Source organism: Equus przewalskii, chromosome 26 (genome assembly GCF_037783145.1).
Source record: "Equus przewalskii isolate Varuska chromosome 26, EquPr2, whole genome shotgun sequence".
In the NCBI taxonomy this organism is placed as follows: Eukaryota; Metazoa; Chordata; class Mammalia; order Perissodactyla; family Equidae; genus Equus; species Equus przewalskii.
In genome coordinates this window covers 38,542,414-38,552,743 of record NC_091856.1, presented here as the reverse complement: position 1 = coordinate 38,552,743, position 10,330 = coordinate 38,542,414, and the positions used below count along the sequence as shown (strand labels likewise).

Genomic DNA, 10,330 nt, shown 5'->3' with positions numbered 1-10,330 from the left:
AGCAGGTCTGTGGCTGCAGGGTCTGGGAGCCCACAGCAGAACGGGGCAGAGGTGAGCAAGGGAAGTGAGATATGCCAGTGTGGCAGGGGGTGGCGCTAGCCTGGGTGGCAGGCAGTGACTCTGGGGTGCCCTTCTGGGGAGGAGGCTGCCTCGGCTCAGGAGGCCAAGAGGGCCCCCTCCTGCTCCTGCCTCCTGTGCCTGCACAGAAGGTCGTCTCCGGGCCTCCTCAGAGCCGGCAGGGGTGGGCAGCACAGGCTGGGCCCTGGCCTGGCGCCCCTCCTGTAACCGGAGGACCCCTGCAGCCAGAGGACTAGAGGGAGGCAAGGTGAGAAGGGTGGTTGATGCCAAAGCTCACCTCCAGGGCGGGGGGCAGGGCGGGGCAGGAGGGGCAAGGGACCCTGGTTTCCCTCATCTCAGGCAGATGAAAGGAGAGCGCTTCCAGGTGGGGCCGAGCACGGGGTGCCGCTGTGATTCAGGGCGCCTCTGCCCAGTGGCTGCTGTGATTTGAGAACCTGGGGTTTCTTGGGTGACAGATTCTGGGAGCTGTGGATGAATAATGGCGGTGAGTGTCTGGTCCTTAGGGAACCCCGAACTGGGAGGATGGGGCTTGTGGTTGAGCCCGAGGAGACAGCCTCTTTTCGCATGGCACGGCCCCACCCAGAGGCTTCGGGCCTTGGTGAGCCTGGCCGGGGTGGCCCTGCTCATGGCCCTTTGGCTCCTGTGGCTACTCCAATCCTCCCCTGGGGGAGCCCCGATGCCCCAGCCCACACTCACCATCCTCATCTGGCACTGGCCCTTCACCTACCCGCCCCCGGAGCTGCCCAGCAACACCTGTACCAGCTACGGCGTGGCCCGCTGCCACCTGAGCACCAACCGCAGCCTGCTGGCCACCGCCGACGCCGTGGTCTTCCACCACCGCGAGCTACGGGACGGGCGGATCCGCCTGCCCCTGGCCGAACGGCCACGCGGGCAGCCCTGGGTGTGGGCCTCCATGGAGTCACCCAGCAACAGCCATGGCCTCAGTGACTTCCGCGGCATCTTCAACTGGGTGCTGAGTTACCGGCGTGACTCTGACATCTTTGTGCCCTACGGCCGCCTGGAGCCCCGAGAGGGGCCCGCGCCACCCCTGCCGCCCAAGGACAGGGTGGCCGCCTGGGTGGTCAGCAACTTCCGGGAGCGGCAGCGGCGCGTGCAGCTGTATCGGCAGCTGGCGCCTCACCTGCAGGTGGACGTGTTCGGCCGCGCCAACAGGCGACCGCTGTGCGCCAGCTGCCTGCTGCCCACGGTGTCGCGGTACCGCTTCTACCTGTCCTTCGAGAACTCCCAGCACCGGGACTACATCACAGAGAAGTTGTGGCGCAACGCGCTGGCGGCTGGGGCCGTGCCCGTGGTGCTGGGGCCCCCGCGGGCCACCTATGAGGCCTTCGTGCCGCCGGATGCCTTCGTGCACGTGGACGACTTCGGCTCAGCCCGCGAGCTGGCCGCCTTCCTCACCGGCATGAACGAGAGCTCCTATCGGCGCTACTTTGCCTGGCGAGACCGGCTCCGCGTGCGGCTGGTCGAAGACTGGCGGGAGCGCTTCTGCGCCATCTGTGCCCGTTACCCCCATCTGCCCCGCAGCCAGGTCTACCAGGACCTCCAGGGCTGGTTCCAGTCCTGAGCTCCAGCCCGCCCACGACAGGAGGTGGGGGAAGGTGGTTGGGAGCCAGGGCTGTGGGTGAAAGGCTGGGTGTTGAAATCAAACCACCAGGCATCCGGCCCCCCATGGCAACCCTCAGGCTAACTTGGAGTCTGGGGTTGGAGCCCAGGAAGCAAGGCTCATGGGGGAGTGGGTGGTCTGGGCAGGCTGGCTGGAGGAGGAGGGTGGTGGGCATTGGAGCAGGCATTGGGGGTGCAGGTGAGGGCAGGGAGGGAGCAACGGGGGTGGGTGTTGCTAGTTAATCAAAGATAAGAGGCTGCTGAGGACCTGCCTCTCCAGCTTGCTCAAATCTTGCTCGGGGGGTGGCATCAGTCTTTCTCTGGATGTGGGGCTGAGAGAGGCTGGAGGCAGGGCCCTCAGTGCTGAGGACATGCCACCCTGCAGTTGCTGGAGGCAAAACCTGGGTCCCCCACACCTCCTCTGTAACTGAGTTCGCCTGCCTCAGATGTGCAGGCACGTCCCCCTTCTCCGTCCACAGCGCTGGAGCCCCTGTGTGCAGACCGGTGCGGGGCCCTGGGAGACTGTGACCAGCGAGCCAAGTTGTTGGGCTTTTTGCAGCCTGCAGTCCCCTCAGGCAGGAGGCCTCGGTCAATAAAGAAACAAAGGACAAGAACAGCGTGTGCCGAGTCTGATGGCGCAGGGCCCCCTGTATCTGCTCTCCCCCTGCCGTCCCGCCCACTCAGGCCTCCTCGTCCTGATGGGACCATCTCAAGGCCTCTCCCCTCCCTCTGCCTGAGACGCCCTCCCCTGCTAGGCTCTGCCTGCTGCCCGGGGCTTCCTTCAGCTCCTGCTAAAGGGCCCTGCTTCGCAGAGCCTTTCTTGACCCCTGAATGGCCAAGGTGGGTGGGAGCAGGGCTGAGGTCAGAAACCCAGCTGGGGACCGAAGCTGCACCATCTCAGAGGCCCTGGGATTTCGTTCAGGCTGCAGGGGCTTCCCGGGTGTGATAGGATCTGTTTTGTGACGTGGGGTTCCCCTTAACTGCCAGCTGGTTGCACGTGGGCAGCAATGGAAACAGAGGATGCTGTTGCAGCCAGGGGAGCCCCTTGTGGCGGGGTGGGTGGGCGGAGGAGGAGAAAGGAGGCTGGTGGTGAGCCTCTGGGTGGCACTGACAGGGGCCCCAACAGGCCAAGCCTCTGGGCTGGGGCACAGACTGGTCGCTGCCCCAGCTGGCGGTGGGTGGCAGGTGGAGGCAGGAAGTTTCCCTCCCCCTTGGCAGTGGCTCGTGGGAAAGACCTGCCAGTGACTTCCTGCCCTGACCCAGCCACACGTGTTGACCAGTGAGAAATAGTGTCCTGAGGCTGCAAGGTGGGGTGGGTGTCGTGGGTGGGGGATTGTGCCCCACCCACCTGCCCCGGCTGCCCCTCCTCCTACACCAAGGAGCTGGGAGGGGGTGGGGTGCTGCAGGACCCCCCACCCCTCCCCCACCGGCAGGTCTACAATTCAGGTTAGGGTGCGCCCTCTATGTGCCCCCCAGACACTGGACATCACAAGGCCCACCTCTCCCATTCACAAGTGGGGAAACTGAGGCTGGGGAGGAGCCATCAGTGCCACCCACCTGGCTTCCCCTCCCTCAGGGGCGGCCAGCCTTCTGCTGCCCTCTGCCGGCCACCCCGCGAATCCACCCTGCACCTCAGGCAGCACCTGGGTCTGTCCTTGCTGCAGCCTGTGCCAAACCACTCTGCCCAATTCACTGGACCCCGAGTCCCTGTGCAGAGGCCAGACTCACTCTCAGACGTGGGGACAAACATGAGCCACTCATACAGGGGGCAGCCTGAGTCTCCCCGAGCACCCTGCCTGCTGTGCCTGCAGGGAGCCGTTCCCCGGGCAGCGGGTTCCTTGCTCCTGATGCCTGGACAGCGGTACACCAGGCTGGGCCCAGGGGCAACCCAGGATGTCAGGAGCTGGGTCTCGGCCCACCCCAAGCCCCACCCCCAGGAGCAAGGAGGCAGGGAGACGGGGAGGGTGACCTTCAGCTGAAGGCCCAGAGCGGCCACACTGTGTCGTCAGAGGTGCTGAGTCTGGGCCGGGGAGAGGGGTTTCTGGGGCCCAGGCAGCAGTGGGGTTGGTGCAGATGGGGTGGAGGGATCGGCCCTGTCTGCCCCACCAAGGCTGGAGACGGCGGAAGGGTTGGGTTCAGAAGCCCCTCAGTGGTTCCTGGGCCCGGGGGTCCGGAGAATACTGGACTTCTGCCTCCTGGATGGATGGAGACAGCCCTCAAAGGGGAAGACAGGGCCTGTTTAGGACAGGTGGGTTCCTGAAGAGAGGCCAGTGGGCTGGGCTGGGGGAGATGGGGTCGCCCCACTTGGAGCTAATGGCTTGTCCTAAAGCAGTATGATCCTGGGGCTAGAGCCCACCCAGGCTGGGAAGTCCCCCACCCTGACTCCCAGGCTGTGGCCTTGGGCTGGCCCTCAGCTGGGGGCCTCAGTTTCCCTTCTGTGCACTGGTATGGGAGATGGGAGAGGCGAGTACAGGGAGCTGGGCGCCAGTGTGGGATGAGGGCAGGGTGATTAGGGTTGCCTGTCCGCTGTCGTTTAATCTGCATTAGGGGAGAGATCCACAGAGAGAAGTGGGGGGCAGAGAGGTTAACTCCTCACTCCAGAGCAGAGGCAGCCTGGCACCAAGCTGGGTCTGGCCCAGGGCAATCTGTCTCGCTGGCTGGACCCTGTAGACAAAGCACCGGGAGGTTCCCGTGGAGCTCTGGGGTCCATTCCTGGGGCCACCACTCTTGCCTGTCCCCCCTCCTGCTGGCCTGACCTGGGCAGAGAGCAGCCACACACATGTTCCCCATGCACCGCATCCTCTCTACGTTCTTGTGGGTCCCCAACCGGTCCCCAGAGTCCTCGCTGCCCATTCCCCAGGGCCCCAGTGAGGAGGGTCCCCCTTCCAGGGAAACTGCAACGAGATAGGAGCCGGCAAGGCCGGGCCAAGGAAGGAGGGGTAGGTGGCAGGGGTCCTCCAGGCGGTGGGGCCTCCCTCGGCCCACTTACTTGGCACAGGGCCCTGAGCAGTCAGCACTCCACGCCTCACCTGGCTTGTTCTCTTCCGTTGGCCCCAGGCTAGCTCACACAGAGCCAGCCCCCGCTTTCGTCCAATCTCCTACAACCACCCTTCCTCCCACAGGCCCCGGGGTGCAGTGGGCTGCCCTGGGTCCAGGGCTTAGGGCCATGGAGGCCCTGGCTCCACAGGGACTCTGGAGACGCCGACCGTGGGCCCATTACTCTCCTCTGCTGCCCCTGCAGCCTCAGAGCCCCAGGCTGCTGGTCCTGTCCCTGCCCCAGGGACCCTGCCCATGAGGACCTTTCCTGGGGCAAAAGGCTGATCTTGCCTCTGCCCTCTGGCCAGACCCCGCCAGACCGCTGAGCCCGCCTGTGCGTCAGCTCCTTAGCAAGCTTCCCCAGCCTAGTGTCCTCCCAAAGTATAGGTGACAGATGGGTACACCCCCAAACCCCAGCATAGACCGTGAGGTGACACCTATCCATCTGGAGATGCCCCCACCCCGCAAGATCATGGCGTGGGACCACGCTTGGCACAGAAAGGTGGTGTGGTCCCCTCGACAAGACCTTAGGAAGTGGGAACGTCCCCAGCAGCAGACCCCAGGAGGTGACATCCTCCCACTCAGTTGAGACCCACTCTCCCGCCAGCCCGGTTAGCTGGCTGGACTGGTCCAGATTCCAAGTGCCCCAGCTGCACCCCCTCCCCCAGGTGCACGGCTCAGAGGAGTGGGTCTCGGTTCTCCGAGCAGAACAGAAAGGGATGAACCAAACTCCAGTGCGGAGCACAGGTTCCTGGAGGAGCCCCCGGGATATCCTGGAGCTGCTCCTGGACGAGGACGGGGCGGCTCCCCAGCCTGGGTGGGCAGGGAAGGCGTAGAGGGAGGGGTCTGCCCAGCCCTGGACCGCAGCCGCACCTCTAGATGGTCCAGGGCAGCGTCTGCAACTCAGGACAGAGGGACGGCCCCTCTTGCTGCCTGCTGCGGCTGGCAACTGGCACCCACTTCTGATGCCCTGGCTGCACACCCCCCCGGGGACCCCCTTAGCCACCTGCCAGCCTGTGTGTCCCCACCTTCCCAGGGGGTTCCCTGACTACCCCCCCGCTCCACCTCTTGTTGAGCATAAAGTGTGTGTTGGCTCTTCTCTGCTGCCTTCACTCCCTTGGAGTCAGGTGGCTTGGAGCTCGGCCACCAGGGGGCCTTCTGGGCCCAGGTCTGGACTCTGCCCTGCTCAGGCCAGCCCTTCCTTGGGACAAGTGGGCCGGCAGTTAGACTCTGCCCTTCTCTCCCTGGGGTGCCCCTCGGGCTGGGTGCTCTGCCACTGCCCTGGCTGCTGTTGTCTGTGAGGGGGTGGCAATCCACAGGCTACTGGCCGGCCCTCTGTTGGGGGCATGCCCCGCTGGTGGCCGCTTCTTCAATAGGTGCCCACCAAGGGGCTGGCCCCGGAGCTGGTTTGGGGCTCAGCTGGGAGGGTGACAGTGTGCACCTGATTCCGAGGTGCTCAAGAGCAGTGGAGCTGGAGTCAGATGCCTGCCCCGCGGCCTGGCGAGTTCCGAGGCCTGGGGGGAGTCGGCAGGATGAGGCCCTGCTTTCTCTTTGAGTCACGCTCTCTCACCTGCTCTTCTTCTGAGCGGCTCTCATTCTGACCCATTTCTGCACCAAACCTCGGAGCCCTGTTTCCCAGCTGGCAGGTTCCCACGATGGGCGTGGTGGCTGCCAATGTGAGCTGGCGGGCTGGCGGGGGAGCAGCAGACCAGGGCCAAGGGTGGGAGAGGCTCTTTTGAATCCTCCCAGGAAGGGATCTGGGCACGGGTAAGGGTGAGGCCTGTGGTAAGCACCCCGGCCAGCCTGGCAGTGCAAACAGGAAGGGCAAAGGTGCTGGCAGCCAGAAGCCATGTGGCTGGCAGGCTGTGGCAGGACCAGCTCCTTCCTGCATGCCCACCACCGCCCACAGGGTGCCTGCTATGGGGAGAAGGGGTGCACTGAAGCGAGGCCATTAGCCAGGGTGTTTCTCTCCTGGGGTGGCCCTGCCCAGGAACAGATGCCAGGGTCGGGCAAAAGACCCAGTGCCACCGTGGTCCTCTCCCTAAATATTTGGGCAGCCGGAAGGGCAGGGGATGGTGGCAGCCACCTGCTCGGGCCAGGCCCTGGGATGCCAGGCCCAGCTTTTGCACACACACCTTGGGCCTGCCTCATGGTTTCTGACAGCACCCACAGCCCTCCCTCCCCTCCCTCGATATTGCACAAGGCCCCACCACAGCTTGGTGGTTATGCAGGGGGTGGGGAGCCCCAGAGGGGCCAAACTGGCCCCCTCTCCTGGACTTGCCTCTGCCCCCCCAGTGGGTCTGCTGCCAGCTCCCTGGTTCCACCCCGATGGCAGTCTGGTCCTCACTGGGGACAAGAGCTGGGGGAGGCCAGCAGCCCTGCGACCCGAGCATGCAGCAGGACAGGGATGGTGGGGCAGTGGGAGGCCCTCAGGATGGCACGAGGTGGCAGACTGGGCAACGGTTCCTGATTGCTCTTCCTTACACAACCCCCGGTTCACAGCCCCCAAGAACCTGAGCAGCCTGAGGCCTCCAGGATGCTGAGCATGAGGGAGGAGCCTTGCCGCATGCACCACGTCCAGGACCAAGCAAGGATCCGGCTGGGGTGAAGGAAGCTGAGAGGCACCACCTCAGCTAAGAGTGGGGTGAGGGCTGGAGTTCGGGGAAGTCTGGCCGTGCTGGCTTGCTGCATCTCCAGTTCAGAGGAACCAGAGCAAAAGGGGAAGGAACTGGACCTCCAGGTCAGGGCCCCCGGGCTGGCTGGAGGCCGGGGAGGAGAGGGACTCTGGACATCAGCCTTCCTTTTCCTGGAGCGGGTGCCAGCCCCCTGCCCGTCCCCGTCAGAGACACAACGACGCCTTCTCCTTCCAGCCTGGAAAGCCCCCTCCCTTCCCCACCCCCATCCTGGGCTGTGGGGGCTGGAGGAAGAGACCTGGAGCCCCCAAGGGCAGCCCTCCCACCCCACGTTCCTTCTGCTTGGCCAGGAGCCAGGGCCCACCCACAGCCAGGGGCTTCTACGGACACACGTCCTTGGGCGGGGAGAGAAGGTGTGGTGGCCTATAGTCCACTCCGGGGCCAGCCCAGCCTGGCATCTGCCCACTGTGGGCATGTGCTGGGGCCTCGTGTGGACAGACTCTCTTAGGACCCCCGACGGACCCCTCTTCTGAGAATCTGGGTTCTGGGATAAGGTGTCCTAGAGGAGGCAGGGGTGGGGTTGGGTGGGGTGGGGTGGCCCAATAAGAATCAACTGGAGAAACCTCAGCCTCCTGGCAAAGAGCTGAGCACAGCAGGTCTGTGGCTGCAGGGTCTGGGAGCCCACAGCGGAACGGGGCAGAGGTGAGCAAGGGAAGTGAGAAATGCCAGTGTGGCAGGGGGTGGCGCTAGCCTGGGTGGCAGGCAGTGACTCTGGGGTGCCCTTCTGGGGAGGAGGCTGCCTCGGCTCAGGAGGCCAAGAGGGCCCCCTCCTGCTCCTGCCTCCTGTGCCTGCACAGAAGGTCGTCTCCGGGCCTCCTCAGAGCTGGCAGGGGTGGGCAGCACAGGCTGGGCCCTGGCCTGGCGCCCCTCCTGTAACCGGAGGACCCCTGCAGCCAGAGGACTAGAGGGAGGCAAGGTGAGAAGGGTGGTTGATGCCAAAGCTCACCTCCAGGGCGGGGGGCAGGGCGGGGCAGGAGGGGCAAGGGACCCTGGTTTCCCTCATCTCAGGCAGATGAAAGGAGAGCGCTTCCAGGTGGGGCCGAGCACGGGGTGCCGCTGTGATTCAGGGCGCCTCTGCCCAGTGGCTGCTGTGATTTGAGAACCTGGGGTTTCTTGGGTGACAGATTCTGGGAGCTGTGGATGAATAATGGCGGTGAGTGTCTGGTCCTTAGGGAACCCTGAGCTGGGAGGATGGGGCCTGTGGTTGAGCCCGAGGAGACAGCCTCTTTTCGCATGGCACGGCCCCACCCAGAGGCTTCGGGCCTTGGTGAGCCTGGCCGGGGTGGCCCTGCTCATGGCCCTTTGGCTCCTGTGGCTACTCCAATCCTCCCCTGGGGGAGCCCCGATGCCCCAGCCCACACTCACCATCCTCATCTGGCACTGGCCCTTCACCTACCCGCCCCCGGAGCTGCCCAGCAACACCTGTACCAGCTACGGCGTGGCCCGCTGCCACCTGAGCACCAACCGCAGCCTGCTGGCCACCGCCGACGCCGTGGTCTTCCACCACCGCGAGCTACGGGACGGGCGGATCCGCCTGCCCCTGGCCGAACGGCCACGCGGGCAGCCCTGGGTGTGGGCCTCCATGGAGTCACCCAGCAACAGCCATGGCCTCAGTGACTTCCGCGGCATCTTCAACTGGGTGCTGAGTTACCGGCGTGACTCTGACATCTTTGTGCCCTACGGCCGCCTGGAGCCCCGAGAGGGGCCCGCGCCACCCCTGCCGCCCAAGGACAGGGTGGCCGCCTGGGTGGTCAGCAACTTCCGGGAGCGGCAGCGGCGCGTGCAGCTGTATCGGCAGCTGGCGCCTCACCTGCAGGTGGACGTGTTCGGCCGCGCCAACAGGCGACCGCTGTGCGCCAGCTGCCTGCTGCCCACGGTGTCGCGGTACCGCTTCTACCTGTCCTTCGAGAACTCCCAGCACCGGGACTACATCACAGAGAAGTTGTGGCGCAACGCGCTGGCGGCTGGGGCCGTGCCCGTGGTGCTGGGGCCCCCGCGGGCCACCTATGAGGCCTTCGTGCCGCCGGATGCCTTCGTGCACGTGGACGACTTCGGCTCAGCCCGCGAGCTGGCCGCCTTCCTCACCGGCATGAACGAGAGCTCCTATCGGCGCTACTTTGCCTGGCGAGACCGGCTCCGCGTGCGGCTGGTCGAAGACTGGCGGGAGCGCTTCTGCGCCATCTGTGCCCGTTACCCCCATCTGCCCCGCAGCCAGGTCTACCAGGACCTCCAGGGCTGGTTCCAGTCCTGAGCTCCAGCCCGCCCACGACAGGAGGTGGGGGAAGGTGGTTGGGAGCTAGGGCTGTGGGTGAAAGGCTGGGTGTTGAAATCAAACCACCAGGCATCCGGCCCCCCATGGCAACCCTCAGGCTAACTTGGAGTCTGGGGTTGGAGCCCAGGAAGCAAGGCTCATGGGGGAGTGGGTGGTCTGGGCAGGCTGGCTGGAGGAGGAGGGTGGTGGGCATTGGAGCAGGCATTGGGGGTGCAGGTGAGGGCAGGGAGGGAGCAACGGGGGTGGGTGTTGCTAGTTAATCAAAGATAAGAGGCTGCTGAGGACCTGCCTCTCCAGCTTGCTCAAATCTTGCTCGGGGGGTGGCATCAGTCTTTCTCTGGATGTGGGGCTGAGAGAGGCTGGAGGCAGGGCCCTCAGTGCTGAGGACATGCCACCCTGCAGTTGCTGGAGGCAAAACCTGGGTCCCCCACACCTCCTCTGTAACTGAGTTCGCCTGCCTCAGATGTGCAGGCACGTCCCCCTTCTCCGTCCACAGCGCTGGAGCCCCTGTGTGCAGACCGGTGCGGGGCCCTGGGAGACTGTGACCAGCGAGCCAAGTTGTTGGGCTTTTTGCAGCCTGCAGTCCCCTCAGGCAGGAGGCCTCGGTCAATAAAGAAACAAAGGACAAGAA

At 65.2% G+C, this 10,330-nt stretch overlaps 2 protein-coding genes across 3 annotated transcripts; both read left to right on the top strand.

Annotated features, from left to right (window-relative positions):
- The first annotated feature begins 129 nt into the window (after positions 1–129).
- On the top strand, positions 130–2,312 carry LOC103568008 (alpha-(1,3)-fucosyltransferase 7). Its single transcript, XM_070596287.1, has 3 exons — positions 130–325; positions 418–1,684; positions 2,178–2,312. The coding sequence occupies exon 2, from the start codon at positions 557–559 to the stop codon at positions 1,658–1,660; it is 1,104 nt and encodes a 367-aa protein (XP_070452388.1). The 5' UTR covers positions 130–325; positions 418–556; the 3' UTR covers positions 1,661–1,684; positions 2,178–2,312.
- Positions 2,313–6,610: 4,298 nt separating this feature from the next.
- Positions 6,611–10,330, top strand: FUT7 (fucosyltransferase 7). Of its 2 annotated transcripts, XM_070596268.1 has the most exons (3): positions 8,128–8,343; positions 8,436–9,702; positions 10,196–10,330. In XM_070596268.1, exon 2 carries the CDS (start codon positions 8,575–8,577, stop codon positions 9,676–9,678), a length of 1,104 nt encoding a protein of 367 aa, XP_070452369.1. In that variant the 5' UTR covers positions 8,128–8,343; positions 8,436–8,574; the 3' UTR covers positions 9,679–9,702; positions 10,196–10,330. The 2 variants fall into 2 exon arrangements, with proteins under 2 accessions (XP_070452368.1, XP_070452369.1); XM_070596267.1 differs by having other exon boundaries at positions 6,611–9,702.

Excerpts from the sequence above, each read along its gene's own strand:
- LOC103568008 (XM_070596287.1), top strand. The coding sequence starts at position 557 with ATGGCGGTGAGTGTCTGGTCCTTAGGGAACCCCGAACTGGGAGGATGG.
- FUT7 (XM_070596267.1), top strand. The coding sequence starts at position 8,575 with ATGGCGGTGAGTGTCTGGTCCTTAGGGAACCCTGAGCTGGGAGGATGG.